Genomic DNA, 22623 nt, shown 5'->3' with positions numbered 1-22623 from the left:
AGTCCTTGGCAGTCAGGAGGAAGGGAAAGCAAATGTAAATCTTCAGAGAGAGAAGAAATTCGAAGGTAGGGCTGGCATGACACAGACTGGGAGGAAGAACAATGGCTTTAAAGGCATGGGCTTTGAATTCAATCTTAGCCCCACCATTAACCAGCTGTGGGACCGCGGCAAGTTGGTTTACTTCTTGGGCCTTAATTTCTTCTTCTGCAAAATGGAGCTAATTATAGCACCTACCTCTCAGAGAAGTGTTAAAGCACAAGCCATTTCAGCACACCTCTCTCCTTTCTTCTTCCCTCCCTTCCTCCCCCTGCCCCCCCCCCCCCAACATTCTCCCCTTGATGTTCTTTTGTTTTCCTGGCAAAACCTAAACAGATTGCACTTTCAAAAACCCCTTTCTATAGCTAGGTTTCCTTCTTCTTTGTTTTGTTCCTAAAGACAGAGAATAAGTTGGGAGATTATATTCCCTTGACCACAGAAGAAACTACGACATAAAGGAGCCAAAGTCCTATTAAGGCTCCTATTAATGATGGTTGGACCATTTAAAGAAAAATTATAAGGTAAAATTGAATTCTGGGGGCAGTGGACTGTTCTATAAATTTTAACTCATGTAGCTGTAGCCACTATAATAGAATAAAGAACAGCACCTTCTCCCCCAAGAAGTTCCCTCAGGCCACCCCTTTAAAGTAGCACCCTCCCACCACCCCGATCCTGTTAACTACTGATCTGATCTCCATCACTTGTATCTTTTTGAGACTGTCATATAAATGGAATCACACATATGCAACCTTTGTTACACAGGTTACATACATGTAATATATGCTTCTTTCATTCACCATAATGCCTTTGAGATTTATCCAAGCTGGTCCATGTATTGATAGTTCCCTTTGATTGCTGAGTAGTATTCCATGTTTGGGACTTTTGAAGAGAATTTCCAAGCATCCTTGCGGTTGTGTCTTTGTGAAGGTTGCCTTAGTGAAATTCAAAGCAATTGGTTCAAAGTAACAAATGATGTATAGTTGTCTCCCCTTACCTGTGGGGAATACCTTCCAAGACCTCCCAGTGGATACCAGAAGCAGCAGCTAGTACAGAACCCTATATATACAAGGGTTTTTTTCTATATATACATACTTATGATGAAGTTGAATTTATAAGTGGGCACAGTAAGAGATGAACAGGCCCTGGCTGGATGGCTTAGTGGTAGAGCACCAGCTCAGTGTGTGTGTGGACATCCCAGGTTCAATCAATACCTGGCCAGGGCACAAAGGAGAAGCACCATCTGCTTCTCCACCCCTCCTCCTCTCACTTCTATCTCTCTCTTCCCCTCCTGTATATGGCTTTATTGGAGTGAGTTGGCCAGGGCACCGAGGATGACTCTGTGGCCTCTGCCTCAGGTGCTAAGAAGAGCTTGGTTGCCAAGCAATGAAGCAACACCTCAGATGGGCAGAGCATCGCCCTCTAGTGGGCTTGCCAGATGGATCCCAGTTGGGGCGCATGTGGGAGTCTGTCTCTTTGCCACCCCTCCTCTCACCAAATAAAAAAAAGAAAGAGATTAACAATGCTAATAATAAAATAGAACAATTATAACAATATATTATGAGTTATGTAAATGTGGTTTCTCAAAATATCTTATTGTACTCCACTCTCCCTCTTGTGATCATGTAAGATGATACAATACCTGCTCTTGAACTTCTGATCTTCTTGAACTACGATCACCTATCCCGTTGTTATTCCTCACATAACAACTGTCAGGTTTCTTCCCATCGTTGAACAAAAGGTTGTTGGTTTTGTTTGCCCTGGATGCTCACGTTAATCCCCACCCCCAAGGGGATCAAAATGAACAGAGGGACAGGTTCATCTCAGGAAGTTAGAAAGAAGTTTGGGTTTTATCTCTTGGTAACCTTTGCTTTTGTGGGGAATCCTTTTTTTTCCTCAAGACAAACTTCCTGAAGGAAGTCTGTACCTGCTCACCACTCAGTGACAGTCAAGTGCTCTTGCCTCGAAATCAGCTCCTGAGCATCCATGATAAGAAGAGGACCCTCCCCCACACACACACACAACCAGTGCTTGGTTGAGAAATAATTCCCAGTCTCCCCTCATTATTAGAAAGCAATAAAAACTCTAACAAAAGAGAGACATCAGTTTGCCTAGTGTTATAACTCTTTCATTGAACCAAAGCTTTAGAGCTCATCTCCTGGGTAGCAGACACAGAGGAGTCCTTGCATGGTCCCTGTGCTCAAAGCGTTCCCTCTCTGGTGGCGGAGGCGATTACACAAAGAGATGAATCCAGAACTATCTCTTTGGTCTATGGCATCTTAACCACCAAAGAGCATGGGAGTCCCTGCGCAAGTGGTGCTGCCTTGTACCTTTGTTTAAACTGCCCCCTACCTGGAATGCCCCTCCACCTGTCCCCACTGCCAGGCCTGCTAGGCCCTGCCCACCTATGCCCCCTTCTCTGACAGTGGGTCCCATTGGCAGCAGATTCCACTAGAAGAGAGGAGAAGCCTCAACCTTAATTTGGGTTCTGAAATTTTGTTTTTACCTAGGACTGGACATTTCAATGAGTTAAGTCTTAATGAGTTAAGACTGTTTGTGACTTAAAACCAACTATAGCTTTGGGCTTTGTAACCCAAGATTGGCCAGAAACATTTGAAGCCTGTGTCTTTTTTTTTTTTTTTTTCTTCTTCCAGGAACAGGGGAAGAATGAAAACCTCCGGAAAAAAATACAAAGAAATAATGCGAGGAAAAAAAATCTGCATTATGATAATATTCTATAAGCTACATTTGCTCAATCTTCCAGCTACCCACTTCTGTCTGTCCCTTAGACTGTGAGTCACTTCCTGCCTGGCACAGGGCTATGCAGAGACTAAGTGCTCAATTAAGATGGCACAGGGGAGGGAAAGGGACCTGTGTAGGGCAAGGCAGGCTCTGCCCCAAGGAGCAACAGATGGCGACAGGACTAGAAACAGTGCTCCAGGAATCAGCCTCCAGAAGTCACAGGTTCTCTCAAGGAGGCCTAATGGCCTTTGAGAGCAGCTGCCCTTCATTGCACAGCTAGACCTGGAACTCTCATCATGAACATGCATGCCAGTAAGGCAGTGAGAATGCAAATAAGCATCAGCCGCGGTGCAGACCACAGACATCAGGTGCTTTCCTGCTGGCACTAGGGAGCAGAGAGAAGGCTTGTGAGCAGCTAAACCAAAGACAAGGGAGCTCAGCTGATCGCCTATCTGTGCTCACTGCCTTAATCGCACCACCCCCACGGGATGTGTCCCACTGCCGGTGAGGAAGTGAGGACAACAGGTTAAGGAACTTGCCCAAAGTCACACCACTACTAAGTGACAGAGCTGGGGTCTAACCTCAGGTGTCCGGCTCTAGAGCTCACACTGCTTGAATGTGAGTCAACAAGCTGTCACCTTCTGTTTGCTTGGAGGCGACTCCGTAGTTCCTCAGTTGTGTTCATTTAAGAGCCACGACCCTGCTGATTTAAAGCCTATCCATCCACACAAACCATGCAGGGCTTGATGGGTGAAAGTCTGAGAACAGAGCACAGGAAGGCTGCTGAGGATGGGAGAGGCGCCCCAGGCTTCACATGTGCCCCCACTCTTGACTCCTGATTCTGACCACCTCTCTGCCCTGCCATATTATCCTGCCTCCCCCTACCTGTCCCCTCTATCTGTACTTCCAGGGTGCATGTCCTAAGATGGCGTGCTCACTATCCTCTCTGGCATCCCTGAAGCTGGTGGAGAGCTGCAAACACATTGTAACCAACCCATCCCCCTGGCCGGCGCCCTCGTGACCAGCTCCTCACCGGACTTGGACACCCATTGTCTGCTGCCCAGTGTGCCCTCATGACCAGCCCCTCACCGGAGTTGGGCACCTATTGTCTGCTGCCCAGTGTGCCCTCGTGACCAGCTCCTCACCGGACTTGGGCGCCCATTGTCTGCTGCCCAGTGTGCCCTCGTGACCAGCTCCTCACCGGACTTGGGCGCCCATTGTCTGCTGCCCAGTGCGTCCTCGTGACCAGCTCCTCACCGGACTTGGGCGCCCATTGTCTGCTGCCCAGTGCGCCCTCGTGACCAGCTCCTCACCGGACTTGGGCGCCCATTGTCTGCTGCCCAGTGCGCCCTCGTGACCAGCTCCTCACCGGACTTGGGCGCCCATTGTCTGCTGCCCAGTGCGCCCTCGTGACCAGCTCCTCACCGGACTTGGGCGCCCATTGTCTGCTGCCCAGTGCGCCCTCGTGACCAGCTCCTCACCGGACTTGGGCGCCCATTGTCTGCTGCCCAGTGCGCCCTCGTGACCAGCTCCTCACCAGACTTGGGCGCCCATTGTCTGCTGCCCAGTGCGCCCTCGTGACCAGCTCCTCACCGGACTTGGGCGCCCATTGTCTGCTGCCCAGTGCGCCCTCGTGACCAGCTCCTCACCGGAGTTGGGCACCCATTGTCTGCTGCCCAGTGCGCCCTCGTGACCAGCCCCTCACTGGAGTTGGGCGCCCATTCATTGTCTGCTGCCCAGTGCGCCCTCATGACCAGCTCCTCACCGGACTTGGGCGCCCATTGTCTGCTGCCCAGTGCGCCCTCGTGACCAGCTCCTCACCGGAGTTGGGCACCCATTGTCTGCTGCCCAGTGTGCCCTCGTGACCAGCCCCTCACTGGAGTTGGGCACCCATTGTCTGCTGCCCAGTGTGCCCTCATGAGCAGCCCCTCACTGGAGTTGGGCGCCCATTGTCTGCTGCCCAGTGCACCCTCGTGACCAGCTCCTCACTGGACTTGGGCGCCCATTGTCTGCTGCCCAGTGCACCCTCGTGACCAGCTCCTCACTGGACTTGGGCACCCATTCATTGTCTGCTGTCCAGTGTGCCCTCATGACCAGCCCCTCACCGGAGTTGGACGCCCATTGTCTGCTGCCCAGTGTGCCCTCATGAGCAGCCCCTCACCAGACTTGGGCGCCCATTGTCTGCTGCCCGGTGAGTTTGCAAAACAGGATCAGCACTGACAGTGAACTGAAGGTCACGAGACCACCCCCAGGAGCCAGTCACGGGCAAGGGACACTCACTTCCTCCCAAACCCTGGCCAGCCTCTGCTCACATCTCTCCTGCTGGCGAGAGGCCAGGGATACAACCAGCCCCACTCCTGTAATCAAGATACACCCCTGCCCACCAAGGATGGGTCCCTGACTGCACAGGGGCCGAACAATGGGGGGAGAGAGAGGGGTTGGAACCACTGTCAGACTGGTCTGAAACCCCTCGGCTTGCCCTCACCCTGGGGGGCAAATCTAAGCTCATCACCTGTTTTCTAGCAGTGGGACCAGAGCCCAGCCATCCCCTCTGAAGAGTGACCCACTCCCGGGCAGCTTTCTGTCTGCCTTCTCTAAGTCCTCCACACCTACTGTGAGTTAGCACACTGCAGGGAACAACATCTGGCAAGAAGACACCAGAGCTTTCACAACTTAATGCACTTACTTCATTATCTGCTGATCAGTCAAATGCACATAGATTTCCCAAGTCACTTTAAATCATATAATCGTTAGGACACAAACACACGCTAGCTCATCCCTCTGGCGGAGAGTCCTTGGGGTGGCTTCTCTGTGTCTTCTGGTTGCTCCAGCTGCTCTGGCCACTTCCTCCTGGTTCTCCCCTGCTGCCTTTCCTCCTCCCTCACCCCTCCTCCCTCCCTCACGTTCTCCCTGTCTTCCCTCTTTCCCTCCTGCTCTCCTTTCCCTCCCAAATCTGTGCTGTTTGGTAGATTCCCACAGACCTGCCTTGGTAGCTTTGTGATGCTGAAAAGGGGCTCAACACTTCTGAGCTTCCATCTCCCACCTGCAAAGCGGGGCTCCCTAATAGCTGTAGCTGGCAATGACCGGCTGTGCAGCCAGCTCTCATGCCAGGCTCTGGGTGAGCACCAGACACACATTAGACCTCGTTGCTCCTCACCTCAGCCTTTGAGGTAGGTTTGGTCATCACCCCATTGGATGGATGGACAAACTGAGGCTGAAAGAGCCCAAGTAAGTTGCCCAAGCACAACTTGAGTGAAACTGGGATGTGACTCGGGTCTCTCTCCACCAATTTCAGGCTCACGAGAACCCACACGACTAATGGCCGGCTTCCTCTTTCTCTTCCTTCCAAGATGGTGGCAAAGGAGGGAAGGGACAAGTTCACAGAAGCCCCAACCCTCGGCGCCACTGTAGAAGCTCTGGCATTCCTCCTCGTCCACGCAGGCTGCACCTCACCACTCGGGCGCTCTAAACTCCACGGAGGCAAGGACCAGGGCTTCTGCCTCTCTGGGCGGGAGCAACGGTGTCCGGAAGCACAGGGGCTTAGCAGGCTGCTGGGCACCGTGACACTGTGAGGGCTTGCGGGCCTGGGAGGAGGGGGGATGACAAGCGGGGACAGCACAAGTCCACAACCAAACAAGACCCGATGTGGAGTGGGCTAGAGAGAGAGGCGCGGAGCACTGCGGGAGCAGAGGAGGGGGCGGGGAGCGCCGCTTCCGCAGAGGGTCTTTTACGGACACGAACACATACACGTCCTGTGTTAGGCTCTTTGACTTCATCTTATTTAATTCTCACAAGGGAGGAAACTGAGCTCAAAGTCAATACCCTTGAAAAGCCACTGAGCTGCGATTCAAATCCAGTTCTGTCTGGTTCTAAAATCCATATCATGTCGTCTGTACAGGCTGCCATCCAAGGGGACGCCCACTCTAGGTCTCAAAGAACGATGTCCAGAACAAATGAATCACTTTCAGAGCATTCTTCCTAAATCTCACATCATAACCGGCTGACAAACCATACATAAAGGTCACTGGGGACGTGAACACGAACATGCCGAGAAGAGCCGTCTGAGCAGACGTCCGCTTCTCCTACCCCTGACCTCCTTGTTCTCTCAGCCAGCAGACCGCTGGGCGTTCCAGGACCGCTGCTGTTGATTATTCCAGGGGAAGTGAGGTCTCTCAACTTCGAGGTCTTCAGGACAGCTTCACTCTTTGAGTCTCAGTTTTGTTTTTTATACTGCAAGGCAGAAAGATCATTAGTGGGTTAGGGAAGCCAATGGGAGAGGGAGGATGGGGAAGGCCTGAACACTGTGGTCATCTAGGCCTCAGACGCCCCCTGCAGGGCCTTCTTGAAGGTGGTGGAACCCAGCAAATCGAATCTGGTTGGTACCTGGGTTCCCACCTTCTTCTTCAATGGAAAAGGTAGTTGATGGGGTTGGGAGGAAGGCTAAGAAAGACACTAGGGAATTAGAATTAAACATAGTGGCATGCCCATCATTCACTTTGAGATGAGCCTTGTTCGGAGGACAAAATAACCTCAGGTAGAGGGGGACCCTCAGAAGCCATCTAGTCCAATCGCTGAGTTTAAAAAATGAAACCTGGACCCAGTATCTGGAGATTGGAAGTGGGGCAGGTTCTAGCTCTCTAGGTTTTCTAGCACCCAAGTGTGAGGACCAGCAAGCCAGTCTGTATTCCATACTCCCTCCCTTTCTCCACCAAAACAGATACTTGAATTTCGTTTCCTCAATAACCCTGCTTCAGTGTGGATACCTATAGAGACAGGGAGCTCACTACTTACCCCACCCCCACAGCTCTCTTCTCTGAGACGTCACAAGACTGCTGCCAGCTTTGCCACTACTGCTTCCAGTAAGACTGCTCTCTTCCGGCCCTGGCCAGTTGGCTTAGCAGTTCGATTCCTGGTCAGGGCACACAGGGGAAGCGACCATCTGCTTCTCCACCCCTTCCCTTCTGCCTCTCTCTCTCTTCTCCTCCTGCAGCCAGTGGCTCAGTTGGTTCAAGCACATCAGTCCTGGCACTGAGGATGGCTCCACAGAGACTCAGCCTCAGGTGCTAAAAATAGCTCAGTTGTGAGCATGGCCCCAGATGGGCAGAGCAATGGCTCCAGAGGGGGTTGCCAGTGAATCCCTTTGGGGCTCATGCGGGAGTCTATCTCCCCTCCTCTCACTTGGAAAAAGAAGAAGAAGAAAAAAAGATTGCTCTCTTTCTTCCTGCTGCCCCATCTCAGTTTATTCAGTAACATTAGGCAAAAAATTTGCCTTTAGCAATTGAGGTTTTCTTCATCCTCACCCCCAACCCTACCCCACACACAGATGCAATCAGGCTCCTAGAGGTGGGGAACAGCTAAATTATTCTCAACTGTGGAGCAGAGGCGACCCCTGTTGGTCACAAAGATTACAGCTCACAGGTGTAGGTGGGAGCCAAGCACTTACTTTGTTCATGATCCAGTCAGCATCTTCAATGGCTCTTTTAATAATCTGCTGGATTCTCTCAGGATTGTCTTCGTCTGAATGAACCCGGAAACTCTGAAAGTTTAAGCATAAAAAAACATGGTGGCAAAATTGACAGGAGCGGCAGCTTCAGAGCACCAGTCGCGGGTCAGGCACAGCGTGGGCACCTCATACTCAACATCTCTTACCCCTCTGCAGAGTTACAACCTCACACAGAGATGAGGAGACAGAGGCTCACAAGCCCTAACCTGCTGCTAAGTGATGGTGCCAGCATTTGAATACTGACTTATTCAACTGCATAGCACATACTCCTGCCAGCAGGGAAGTTGTGAAAATGAAGACCAGTCCCCTAATTACCCCCAAATCAAGCTGGGCCCAAAGGTTATCAGGTGGGGCGGGGCTAAGGGAAATTTCCATCTGTGTTTCATTTACTCCTCCCAGGAAGCTGCCTTCACTAGGGGGGATCTCTGCATGGCTTCACAACAGGGAGGAGGGCTTCTCCTGGCCCATGCTGGAAAGCCAAGCAGAGAAGGAAGGGGCAGTGCGGAGGGTGGTTCTGGAAAATCCAGCCAGGTCCAGTGTGGAGCACAGGCTGCTGTTTGCTTTTGACCAGACGCTCACCACTGAGAAGCAACATGAGATTCATGTTCATTCAGGGCAGGCAGGGTCCTTCAGAAGGCCTGGTACTTCCTCTGCCCTGTTACTCTCAACCCCACATATCCTCCTTCTTGTCTTTAGGAGCACCTCAAGTGCTCACCTCCAGGAAGTCCTCCCTGTCTTCCTCAGACAACTAACTGCTCCCTTCTCTATGTTTCCACAGCCCTCTGTTGCTTCCTCTATCTTTCTACTTTCCACATTATATTTGTATTAATTGTTTTTCTTTGCGAGAGAGAGACAAACAGGAAGTGAGAGAGATGAGAAGCATTAACTCATAGTTGCAGCACTTTAGTTGTTCATTGATTGCTTCTCATATGTGCCTTAACCGGGGGTGGGGGACTCAAGCTGAGCCAGTGACCCCCCGCTTAAGCCAGCGACCTTGGGATCATGTTGATGATCCCACAATCTATCAATCAAGCTGGCAGCCCCATGCTCAAGCCAAATGAGCCTGTGCTCCAGTTAGCAACCTCCAGCCAATACTCGGGGTTTTGAACCTGGGACCTTTGTCCCAGGTCAACACTCCATCCACTGTGCCATTAATGGTCAGGTAATTTGGATTTATTTTAGTTTTTATTTGGAAATAATTTCTAACCTATAGAAAAACTGCAATAACAATACAAAATAGGCCCTGGCCGGTTGGCTCAGCGGTAGAGCGTCGGCCTGGCGTGCAGGAGTCCCGGGTTCGATTCCCGGCCAGGGCACAAAGGAGAAGCGCCCATCTGCTTCTCCACCCCTCCCCCTCTCCTTCCTCTCTGTCTCTCTCTTCCCCTCCTGCAGCCAAGGCTCCATTGGAGCAGTTTGCCCGGGTGCTGAGGATGGCTCTGTGGCCTCTGGCACTAGAATGGCTCTGGATGCAACAGAGCGATGCCCCAGAGGGGCACAGCATCGCCCCCTGGTGGGCATGCCGGGTGGATCCCGGTTGGGTGCATGCGGGAGTCTGACTGCCTCCCTGTTTCCAGCTTTGGAAAAATGAAAGAAAAAAAAAAACACCATACCAAATAATTGCCTTCAGAATTACCAGTTGTTAACATTTTGCCACATTTGCTTTATCATTCTCTCTTTATATGTATTTGTACAAAAGTTCTGGAAGCATTTAAAAGTTGTGGACAAGCCCTTACCCTATCAACACTTTGATGTATACTTCCTAACAACAAAGGCATACCGTTAATAATGACAGTAATCAAATTCAGAAAATTTAACATTGATACAGTACTACTGTATCTAATTTATAGCCCATATGTCAATTTCACAAATTTCCCCAATAATGTCCTTTATAATAATTGTTTTTTCTGGTCCAGGATCTGATCTGGGATCACACATTACAGTTAGCAGTCACATCTCTCTAGTCCCCTTTAAACCAGAGCAATTCTTGTGCCTTTCTTTGTGTTTTATGATGCTGACACGTTTGATGAGAACAGGCCAGTTATGGGTAGATAGTCCTTCATTTTGGGTTTACCTGATATCTTCTTATGGTTAAATTCAGTGTGCTTTCTTGACAGAAACACTTGTCAAAGTGATGATGGGTCCCACAGTTTTAACTGCCCCTTCTGTTGCCTGGCACAGAGCTGGTGTACTGATGAGGTATCCACCCTCTGTTTCCTCATCAAAAACCACAGGGAAGAGCTGGGCTGCCCAGCTCTGATTTCCGGTGGCTCTAGCCAAACTGCCACCACCTCACTACCACCTGTTCCTGGCTCCTGACTCCATGATAGGTCCCGTGAGGAAGCCCCCTCAACCCCAGGCCCAGCATTTGCTCCCACCTGCCTGATAGCATGTTTGTAATGCTCCTGGATTCCCGTGGTGGGCAGCTGTCGGCAACAGCGCAGCAGGTATCGGTAGAGCTGCAGAGGCCGCTGGACCAGCTCTGCCCCCGGCAGCGGGGCCATCGGCAAGACTGGCTGGCCCTGGAAAACACAGAGCATCACTTCTGCATCCAGCCAATACTTGGTGCCCAGGCTCCGGTGCTCTGTGATAACAGCATGGAGGTCAGGTCCCTCTCATGCCACACTGCATGGAGCCCCAACCCTGAGATCTGGCTGGGCATTCTGTCTCGCAGAAGTCTCAGCCCAGAGCAAGGCAGCAAGGAACAACAGTGAGATGTTCAGCCTCATCCTCGCATCTTCTTTCTGGATACCACCCTCAGGTAGTGAATAAGGAGGTGTCACTGACAGGAAGAGTAGGGGAGACTGAGCAGGAAACCCTGCATGAAATGGCTGAGAAACCGTCTAACCTCAAGCAACAGGGGGCAGAATGCCCAAAGGCCTGAGCCTTTCTACTCAAACTGTGACCAGCAGCATGGAGATCATCTGAGAACTTGTTAGAAATGCAGTCTCAAGCCCCACCCACTCAGAACCTGCATTGTTAACAAGATGCCCAGGAGATTCATACACATGTTAAAGTTTGGGAAACAATTCTAGGGGCTCTGCATGGAGAATGAGCCACAGGCAGAGTTGTCCTACATGATTTGCTTTTACTGTGTGCTATAAACAGGAATAATAACAAGCTTTTATTCTGTCCTATTTGCTTTACATGTGATTAATGCACACATTTAAAAAAATCAGCACAGAGAGGTCTGACAGCTTGCCCAACATCAGCTGATAAGGATAGAGCTGGGATCTGAATGCAGACAGACTCCAAAGCCCACCTTTTAATTAAAAAAAAAAAAAAGCTAATTGAGATATAGTTAACATACAATCAATATATTTAAAACGTACAATTTGGTAGTTTTGAACATGTATACACCTGAGAAACCATCATCACCATCAGGAGAGTGAACATCCCCATCACCCCCACAAGTGTCCTCATGCCTCTTTGTGATCCCTCCTTCCTGCCCTCACTGCCCCCTCCCAAAGCAACCTCCGTTTCCTGTCCCTACAGATTAGTTTGCATATTCCTGAGTTTTACATAAAAGGAATCACCTGTCATGTACTCCTTTGTGTCTGTAGAACCCAGATTTTTTAAGTTCTGTATTATAATGGCTCTCTCAAAAGAATCTACAACTCTATTCTGGCCCCTTACTTTTTGAAGCAGGAAATTTAGTTAAGAGCATAGATGATTTCCCCCCACAATGGTAGAGTCTAAAACATAAGGATTTGTTAAGCTTCCATTAAGTGCCTCCCAGCCCATAACTGTCCCCTCCTGTATGCTCACGGCCCTGTAGGCACCTGCCTGGTCCTCTGCCACAGCGTCTTGCCCGGTGTCCCTGCCTGCAGCCTGTCACTTCCCAGTCTCCTCCACACTCATGACTGAGCTCGTCCCATACTCAGCCAGCTCCCCCAAAACCACAAGTAAGTCACCCCTTGGTGCCTTGGCACATGCAGCTCCCTGAGTACGGAGCTCTCTTTCCTCCTCCAAGTGAGGAACTCCTGTTTATCCTTCCAGGCCCAGCTCAGTGACACTTCCTCTGGGAAGCCCTTCCTGACTGTCCCTCTGGCGGGGCAGCAGCGCCCTGTTGATGGAGCTGGTACAGCGCTTCCCACACTGCCGGGGATTCATCTGCTGCCAGGCCTGTGGAGCCTGGCGCAGGCCCCAGCGCTGCGTGCCCTGTTTACTGAACTGGGCTGAATGGAATCTGTTATCTCCTCGGTACAGATTTCCCCTCTCTGACAGAGAGGCTCACTATGTTCCAAATGAAGGAGCTAAAAGACCAAGATTAAGTGACTGGTCTTAGTTTTAAAGTAACATTAAAAAAAAAAAAAAGACAACCCCACCCCCTCAAAAAAAAAGAACCAGAATTCTAAATCTATCAGAGGTCCTAAAACTAAGAAAAGAAACTCATATGTAGCTGGTTTCAAAGGCATTTTCATTCCATTTCCAGTGTGTTATGTTCCTGGCAACAATAAATGTCTGTCTCCACAGCTAAGTTTGCTAATTGCGTGTGGCACGCTGGAGTCAGTAGGTGCTGCCTGGCCCCACCATCCATTCTGCCATCCGGTAACAGCTCCAGGTATATAACTGGTGATCCGCTCCTGGCCAGGTCTCAGCCCACAAGGTCTGGGTGGAGCTCCACTTGAAGCTGACCAATCAGAGACCTGCACCCATGTGGTCGCAGGGACTGGTTCAGATGGGCACGTGACAGGAGCTGCGTGGCTCTCAACACCTCTACAGGAGTGACTCTTTAGACCTGAGGCTGAGAGGACTGGATCTTCTCTCAGGGAAGCCACATGCCTCCTCTTGAAGCCTGAGACTGAAGTCACACAGCAGAAGGCAGAGCTGAGAACCAGAGCAAAACCAAGTCTAAAGAATTCATTTGAGCCCTAGCAGCACCCCTCTGAAGGGAGTCCCACCTCCAGGCTTTGCAGTGATCCATTTGCCGTAGCAGCTTCGGTTTGTCACTTACAAACAAGAGAGTCCAAACAGATCAAAAAATCTTAATCTCCCAATTCTACCTCCACGATAAGACTGATGATTCCAGCTCTAAGGAAGAGTGCAAGCAGGGCAAGGGTCCCCAAGGTCCTTGTGCCCCAAATATCAACCTTCCAGTCTGACCAGCCACGTTTCAGTACAACAAACTAAGGGGAACCCCATACAATGGGGCAAAGACCTTCAAGTGCCACAGAGAGGACATACCACTGAGGCCCCAACCTAACGGGCAGATTCCACCGGCTGGCTTCCCCAAACCATATAAAGCGCTAATCAAATATTGTAAAATGCTAGTCGTTGACAGATGGTTACCAGCTGCAGCCTTCAAAATTAACATTTGGAAAGAGCAAAACCTTATTTCATTACTTAAAAAACCCAAGCAATACTTAGAAACCAACCCAGCAAGTATGGGCGGGAGATTATTTTCAACTCAATTATAATTCTTAGTCATTCTCAAGTAATAACTAGCAGAGACTGCATGTGTGGGTCCACTCAGAAGAGGGGAACTAAAAATGTTTTAATTTAATTTAAAGTGTGGGTTTTCAGTTGTTGAAGGGGCAACTGAACCTCACAGCATCATTGCTAAAACTGTAGTCAAACCCTGTGGCCCTGGGAATACTTGCTTCACATATCCTGCTCCTTGGACTTGGCCTGAGCCTCTGAACCTAGGCTCCCTGCCTCTGTGAAGGCACTGCCCTCTTCCCAGGCAACCAAACTAAAACCATCACAACGCCAACCCAGACTCCTCCTTGGCTCTCAAACACCATGTCACTGATCTCTAAGTCCGATCAAAGTCTACCGCCTCAAATCTGTCCCCTCCTCTCTATTTGCACTGCACATCCTTGGGTAAGGCTCTCATCACAGCTCATGTGGACAACTCCAGGAGTCCCCAGCAGGTCTCCCTGTCTTCCCATCTATTCTCCAGTCACCATCCCAAGCGAATCTTTTCTAACATAACTCTCAGCCTATCATGTTCCTCCTGCCTAATACCCCTAATAGCCACCCTTACCCCCATCACTCAGGACTTTTCCCAAAATGTGGGACAAATATGGAATTATTTTAAGCAGTATATGAACAAACATCTTTTTATTTTAATTATTTTATTTTATTTTCAGGTGTAATGAGAAAAAAAATCCCATAATTTCATAGGAATTATGGCTTTAAACAGTTTTCAAAATGAATGGTATAAAGTATATCAAGCAAATAAGAATGCAGTTGAAATGTGAATATGACAAAAATCATGAAAGTGACACTGAAGTCTGGAAAGCACTGGTCTACAGGGTGAAACCCACGCTCCCTTCCATGGTCTCCAAGGCCCCCTCCTGGTCTGGCCCCTGCTCACCCCTCATCACATCTCCCACCACTCGCTGCCAAGTCCAGGCAAACTGAGTGGCACGTTCCATGACAGCCTGTGTCACGTTCACCAGCCGTGGTCTCAGCATCATGACAAAATACCCAGAATAGAACAGATGTTGTAGGGTTTTCCAAAGACAGAACCAATAGGAGATAGATAGATAGATAGATAGATAGATAGATAGATACCTATAGATATAGATTTATAAGGAATTGGTTCATATGGTTATTGAGGCTGATAAGTTTAAAATCTGCAGAGCTGATGTCTCAGTTTGAGTCCCATGAGGGCAAGGGCTGTCGGATTCCTCTATCTCTGTTCCCTCAACATCTAGTACAGTATGGGACACGTAATAGACTCCTCCATAAATGGTTGTTGACCAAATAACCTAGAAATCTGACCAATCCCCAAACTTGAGAAAAGCAAACAACAGCTCAGCTTTCTCCCTGCCTTCAGGCTCTTGGGATCCAGATGTGGCTAGGACAGACCTGTACTCCTGCCCATTACAGAATGATGACCTCTGCCCTCTGCAGGGTCCTCCATTCCCTGAGTACCCCGGGTGATCACCTCTGGCAAAGCACCCTCCTTCTCCCACCCATCTACTCTAAGCTATTTCAGTTTCCTCAGCCTCCCTCCAACTCACCTGCAGGAACTCCCTGCAGGCAACTGACACCTCAGCCTGGAGGGGACATCAGACAAGAATATCCTCAAGTCCCTCCAACCTTGAAATTCATCCTCACCTGAGAGCTGACTGATGGGCTGATGTGCTAAGCATGGTGCTAGACATTTTTACAGCAACCTTCTGACCAAAAAAACATTATCCCCATTTTGCAGATGTTGAAACTGAGACTGACCTATGAGCTGACATGCCCATGGATGTACAACTAGGGAGTGGCAGGGCTGGGAAGTGAGTTCCGGCTCTAAGTCCAGTGTTCCAACCACTGTGAGTTCTTGAAGGAAAGGGGCCCTTCCTTCCCAAGGCTGTGAGGCTCTCAGAGGGGTTGGCGTTAACCCAACCCCCTTCTGCCGTGTCTCCTTTTCAATCCTTCCCTATGTTCAACCAGAATGAGCCCTTTAAAACAAATTTCATCTTTGAGTCCCTTGCTTGATATCCTTTAATGGCACCCACAGAACAAACTCTGGGTCATCAGGACACATATGCCTTTGTGTGTGGGCAGGAAGAGGGATGGTGTTCAAGGCTTTCCCCAATCAACTGCCGATCTCTATCCCATCTATAACCAAATTCCCTGTCCACACTCCCCCCTGCCTGGCTTTGTCTCCTTCGTCACTGTCACTACGATAGTGCCTGGCCCACGGTGGGCACTCAGTCGAAGGTATCAAGTGACTCCTCCCTCTCCCCAACAACTTACAGGCCACTTGCCTATACCTTGAAGACTGAGTGGGATAGTGAAGCATAAGGGCCCCAAATCATGGCAAGACTGAGGGGAGGGTTAAGTAGGAGAGCACGCATGCCTGGTTCACGGCAGCAGCGCACTAAATGTGAGGTCTCTCTCCCTAGCCCTTCTCCAGCCCTGGAAGAGCAGCAAAAGCGGGAAACAAAATGTTAGGATTCCTTTTAACGCTTCTATCCCAAATAAAAGCAGCTTGCTAACAGAGCCTCCGCTGCGAAGGGAGGTAGGGACAGGTTTGTGGAGTTCGTAGATCCTGTTAGCTCTGCATACATCAAGGAAGAGAAAGTACACCTTTTTTTCTTTTAAATCAAACAAAAGGTCAGGTGCAGTTTACTTGGCTTTTTCCTAAATCAGAACTGAGTTCTGGTTATTCATCCCGTAGCCTGTCATGAATGAAAAAGTTATAGAAACACCTAAGGTAGCATGGCTGGCTCAGAGCAGGCTTCAGAAAAAGGTGTTACCTGAATGAACGGAAAACAGTCCAGAGCAGGCAGGCTTTCAAAACCAGAACACCGAAGAGCTGAAAGCCACCTTCTCCCAACCAGTGTGAAAGAAGTCTCTCTTCCACATCCTTGGGAGCCCAAGCTGTCAGAAAATTCTTTTGGTTCTGAGCTAAAATCTGCTCTGTAAAACTCTGCTTATTGGTGTGAGCTCGGCCCTTTGGGGCTAAAGTCTCTGCTGACTTTCCCCCAAGTCCAGTCTTTCATTCCTCAAAGTCAATTTCCCCAGCCCTTCAGTCATTCCTTTTCCAAGATGCTTCTTTTCCTGAAAGTGCTGTAATCTCCCAATGCTTCTCCAACCCACACTGGACACACACCTCCTCATTACTGATCTCACCCTTAAAACCACGGTTTGCTTGTGTTCTGACCAGCTCCAGGGACACTGCAGTTCAGGTGGCAATGTCACCTCTTCTACTTGGGAATTCAAGGAATGCAACTCAGACAGCATTCTCTGTTTGGGCCCTGGCCCTGGCATTCAGCTCAAAGGCACTTTTTTTTTCTTCCATGAACTATTCTGTTTTCTATGAACTATTATGAAGCCTCTCTCCCCATCTTGTATTTTATTAGTTTAGTCCAGAGGCACTGGGGTCTGCCACAATCTCTGGGGTGCCTGATCCTGTCTGTTATCCAACTCAACACAATTCAGCACAACAAAAGCACAGACAGTCACATACCAGGTACAAATAGGACACAAAGAGAGAGAGATTAACCCCAGTAGGCTGTGTCAGTCATCCATACCAAGCCATTCAGAGCATTTAATACATGTGTGATTCTGGACTCAGGATTTGCTTTAAAAGCTCTTAGGAAACATCTCCCTCCCCCTCCAAAAATATGATAGCATAAAGAAACAGAGTGAAGGCAAAGCCACAAAGGGAATTTCTGGGAGCCAAGTGGTGTCACTGGCACAGAGGCTGAAAAACATGCCTATGGTCCCGTTTAACCCCACTGTCTCTTTCCCTAAACTGTGCCCTGACATAGGGCACCTGAAAATAAGTGGCAGGAAAAAAAATTTTTTACATTTAAAGAAAGAAAGAAAAAAAGAAAGAGAATAGAACTAGAGAAAAATAACCAGAAATTATGCCCTATTGAGCATACATAAAAGCTAAATTAAGCCAGCATCGGCCATTGTTTAAATATGCAATTATTCTTTTGAATGGAGAAAGTCATAATATAAGACCAAAGTGGTTCTGCGCCCCCATCTCTGGGGCTCCAGCTTGCACGTGCACATTCTCCCAAGCAAGTAACGGGGCAGCAATCCCTACTCCCCCCGTCCCTTTACTTCATGGTCTCTAGGTCAGTGGTCCCCAACCTTTTTTGGGCCACGGACCGGTTTAATGTCAGAAGATATTTTCACGGACTGGCCTTTGGGGTGGCACGGATAAATGTATCACGAGACCGAGACAAGCGTCAAGAGTGAGGCTTAGACGGATGTAACAGAGGGAATCTGGTCATTTTTAAAAAATAAAACATCGTTCAGACTTAAATATAAATAAAATGGAAATAATGTAAGTTATTTATTCTTTCTCTGCGGACCAATACCAAATGGCCCACGGAAGGGGACCAGTTCGTGGCCCGGGGGTTGGGGACCACTGGTCTAGGCTCTCAAGACCCACCCTTCATATTCTTCACCCCTCCACGACCCTCATGTCTTACCTTCATCCCTGGCCACTACCTTGGTTCCCAATTTTGTAACGATGCCTCCTTCAGACTATTCTAATACCTCCCAGTCTCTCTCCTTCCAGTCCAAACCCCAGTGTCACCCAAGGACACAGCCTAAGAAACACACTGTCACTTCCCTTCTCCAGAAACCTCTGTGGAGTAATCTTTATGCATGACTTTCCAAAACCTGGTTCCAACTTCTCTCATCAAACTCATCTCTTGCTGTCCTCTCACACTTCCTGTGTATTAGCCACACTCTGAATATGGAAGTTAAGTTTATGGACTTTAATCTGGGTTCAAATTCTGGCTCCATTACCTGCCAGTTGTGGGACCCATCTCAGAGTTTGCTGCATATCTGTCAATGAGGACACTAAGAGTATCTCCTTTATAGAATCATTGTGAGGATTAAATAATGCCCCTAATCCACTTAGCATGGTGCCTGGCACATACTATGTGCTTACTAACTATTCATTGTTATTAACAAGATCTCTGAAATGTGCTTTTCAATATCTCTCTGTCCATTACGTTGAATTCTTTACTCATCTAAGGAATTCTTCTTTATCCTTAAAGATCCAGTGCCTATGTTACCTCCCGCATGCTGTCCACACTCCTGCAATGGGGTCATCACATTGTACTGTAATCATTTATGTAACAATGTGATGGAAAAGCAGAGAGCAGGTTTTGATTTTTTTTTTCTTTTGTATCTTTCCGAAGTTGGAAACAGGGAGGCAGTCAGACAGACTCCCGCATGCGCCCGACCGGGATCCACCCGGCGTGCCCACCAAGGGGCGATGCTCTGCCCATCTGAGGTGTTGCTCTGTTGCAACCAGAGCCATTCTAGCGCCTGAGGCAGAGGCCACGGAGCCATCCTCAGCGCCCGGGCCATCTTTGCTCCAGTGGAGCCTTGGCTGCGGGAGGGGAAGAGAGAGACAGAGAGGAAGGAGAGGGGGAGGGGTGGAGAAGCAGATGGGCGCTTCTCCTGTGTGCCCTGGCCGGGAATCGAACCCGGGACTCCTGCACGCCAGGCCAATGCTCTACCACTGAGCCAACCAGCCAGGGCCGAGAGCAGGTTTTGATGACAAACAACCCTGGTTTAGGAGCCTACCTCTGCCATTTACTAGCTGTGCAATCCTGGGCAAAGTGCTTGACTTCCTGGACTTCTGCCTCCTCCTCTGTAAACTGGAGAACAGAAAATATTCCTCAAGGGAGGGCAGTTGTAAACATCAAGCAAGTTAACATAAGTAAAGTGCCTGGCACAGGTGCTGGCATATATCAGGTTCCTGGACATCTTACCCTCTCCTACTATACCTGGCTATCTGCATTTCTTGCTGACTATAAGATCTGGAGTGCAGAAACTATATTGTATTAGAACCCCCCCCACACACACACACACACAATTAACAGTACCCAGAACATAACAGAAGCCCATTATTGCGTGATGATGAATTTCCTTTTATCAGAGAGGAAACTGAAGCCAGGAGGAAAGTGACCATCCTGAAGTGATAAAGCCAGTGAGCGGCACAGCCACGTCTCAAACTTGGGTCCTTTGGCTCTGAATCTTCAGCTTTGTCTACCACACATGCCGTCTTAAGGCTAAGGAGTCACTTTGAACATTACATCTGTCCGCCCAAACCACCCTGAGCCTTTATTAGTTTCAAATGAACCCGGTGAGCTATTCCAGCCAAAGCAAACCAGAAAAATCGTGCAAAAGGCAAATGTTTTTGTCTCAGAGCAAAGCAACCAGCAACCTGAACTGAACCATTGTTCACGTGAGACTGCTTTGTGCCAATGGCCTCCCCCACACAGGCCATAACACACCACCCTAGTCTGAGGGCAAAACTAATGGATTGTATACCTACCAGGTGTCAAACACTGCGGTGGGTACTTCATAGGGACTACTTAATCTACAACCCTTTTATTCCCACTTTAAAGATGGGGAAAAACTGAGGCTCAAGGTCACGCAGAACTAGGCAAGAGCCACAACTGGGCTTTGTACCCACGTCTCTGTCTTCATAACTCAAACTTTCTACACATACCCCGGGCTTGTCTGAGAGCAGCCTTGAGCTGAACGCTCCTGGTTTAGTCTTTTCTTCTCCTCTCCCTCTAGCCTCTTTACTGGTCCTCACATACCAAACCACTCCTCCAGGGTGCCCACATGCTCCACCCCCACCCTACCCACCACGTGTCCAGGTCTCACTGAAGAGGCCTTCCTTGACCACACTATAGTTCCTTCTATTTAGCTTCATGGCACTCTTCACTACTTGAATTATATTTATTTCAGTTTGTATTCCCCCACTGGAATGTAAGCTCTATAGGAGTGGGAGTTTATCTTGTTCATTCATAGCTGTGTCCCTAGTACAGTGGCTGACACACAGTAGGCATGTGTACATGCATGAGAGTGTATGCCATGTGTATGTGTTGAAATACTAGTCTTTGAACACCAACAAGGTACTAGGTACTGGAGATACAGAAACAAACAAGACAGCCTCTAACCACATGGAACTTACACATTAACAAGAGGACAGAATAAACCCAATTATTCAATTATAACTAAATACTACAAAGCAGAATTCAGGTCTTTGAGAGACTGGCTCATGAGGTCCCTCACCCAGCCAAAGGTCTGAGAAGTTTTCTTAAGAAAGGAACATTTAATCTGAGGTCTGAAGGAAGAGCAGGATTTGGCTGGGTGATGGTGAAGATGGAGGGGTGGTGAAGGCAGAGAGAACAGCCTGCAGCCTGCATGAAGACCTGGGGGAGGAAGGGACTGCCATGCCCACAGGAGCCCATGGAGGCAGGGAGGGAGAACAAGAGCAAAGAGGATGCACTCTAGAAAGGAGAGGTCAGATTCAGAAGGGCCTGGTAAGTCGTGAGGAATTAAGACTAGTCCTAAAATCCATTCCTGATGAATAAATAAAACAGGGTACCTTCATACAATGAAATATTATTTTGTAATTAAAAAGGGATGAACTACTGATACATGAAACAACAACAGTGAGCCTTGAAAACATTACTCTCAGTGAAAGAAGCTAGTTACAAAGTGTCAAATATTGTATAATTCCATTTATGTGAAATGTGCAGAATAGGCAAATTTATAGAGACACAAAGTAGCTGAGCGCTTGCTAGGGCTGGGGGAAATGGGAGATTGGGTGGTGACAGCTAAAGGAGGGATTTCTTTGAGGGGTAATGAAAATGTTCTAAAATTAATTATGGTGATGGATGATGCTCAAATTTGTGAATGTACTAAAAGACATTTAGTCATTCATTTTAAATGGGTGAATCGTTTGCTATGTAAAAGCAAACAAATGATTAGGCTTCAGTGCAAAGGGGGTCTCAGCCAATTAGTGACCTGCTCCATTATTCAAAAGCATAAATCAAAACGTGAAGATTACTCCACGTAAGCTCGCTCACAGGGTACTCCAGACAGACGAACCGTGCAGGGGACACATCTACTTGTTAAAATGATCAAACCGAGGCTGACCACGGAGGTGTGTGCCAGACAATGAATATTGCACTAGTGGGTCCCGCGACCCGGCTTCGCGGAAGCGCCTGGGGAATCTCTGGGAACTCTGTGGCCCCCACACCCCTCCCGGGGTCCTGGGCCTTCAAACTCCCCGGATCCGCCCCGGCGAGGCCTGCTACAGGCCTGGGGCGTCCGGGAGCTGCACTCCGAGGCATCTGGCTCTCCTGAGGCACGAAAACGGGCAAGGAGGTGAAAGGAGTGGGTCGCCACCAGCCAAGAACGCCGGACGCCTCACATCCCCAGCCCGCCCGCCACCCCAGCGGCTCCGGGCCCCTAGCCCCCGCCCTCCACGCGGCTCACCCGCCTCCACCGGGAAATGTCAATGCGGGACGCGGCGGACCGGAGCCGCGAATGCGCCTGCGCCTCCGGACCTGCGTAGCTCCGCCCCCGCCTGGGCACTGTGCGCCGAGCGCCCTCTTTCGGCCACGAGTGGGATTCGGGATCCTTTTATAAGGGAACCCAACATTCCATACATACTGGGTGCCCCTTCCCGGATCCGACCTCACCCAATTGAAAAAGAAAGCTGTTCCTCTAACAGCCTTCTTAAGTTAAACATCCACGCTTCCTTCGGACTGTTGCTACCTGGGATATAATCCCTGAGGGCAGGCTCTCCCCCTTACTCCTGAAGATGGATTGCTGCTAAAACATTGGGTGTGTTCAAGATCTGTGAAAAGGCTTGCTAGAGGACTTTCCTAAACCATTCGTGTTGATGACAGGAATTATATTTGGATGGGAATCTGCGTTTTGAGTCATTTCATCAAATTACAGTCCCTTAACACCTGTCAAAAGAATAAATATGACAGTAATAGGCATGCTTCCTTTCAGATCCATCTATAATTATAATTGAGGAAAAGAATACAGAATTTAAATTCAGAGCTACCGTCAGTATCATTCTTTGAAAATGAAATAATGCTGTTTTATTAAAT

At 49.0% G+C, this 22623-nt stretch overlaps 1 protein-coding gene across 2 annotated transcripts; it reads right to left on the bottom strand.

Annotated features, from left to right (window-relative positions):
* Positions 1 to 5439: 5439 nt before the first annotated feature.
* LYRM9 (LYR motif containing 9) lies at positions 5440 to 22077 on the bottom strand. Of its 2 annotated transcripts, none has more exons than XM_066363745.1 (4): positions 21998 to 22077; positions 10654 to 10797; positions 8219 to 8311; positions 5440 to 7005 (listed from the first exon to the last, which is right to left on the bottom strand). In XM_066363745.1, the coding sequence occupies exons 2-4, from the start codon at positions 10777 to 10779 to the stop codon at positions 6988 to 6990; spliced, it is 237 nt and encodes a 78-aa protein (XP_066219842.1). In that variant the 5' UTR covers positions 10780 to 10797; positions 21998 to 22077; the 3' UTR covers positions 5440 to 6987. The 2 variants fall into 2 exon arrangements, with proteins under 2 accessions (XP_066219842.1, XP_066219841.1); XM_066363744.1 differs by lacking the exon at positions 21998 to 22077 and adding an exon at positions 19283 to 19323.
* Positions 22078 to 22623: the final 546 nt, after the last annotated feature.

The sequence above is a fragment of the Saccopteryx leptura genome, chromosome 2 (assembly GCF_036850995.1).
Source record: "Saccopteryx leptura isolate mSacLep1 chromosome 2, mSacLep1_pri_phased_curated, whole genome shotgun sequence".
NCBI lineage: Eukaryota > Metazoa > Chordata > Mammalia > Chiroptera > Emballonuridae > Saccopteryx > Saccopteryx leptura.
The sequence above is the reverse complement of the archived record's forward strand: the minus strand, read 5'-3'. Positions and strand labels throughout refer to the sequence as shown.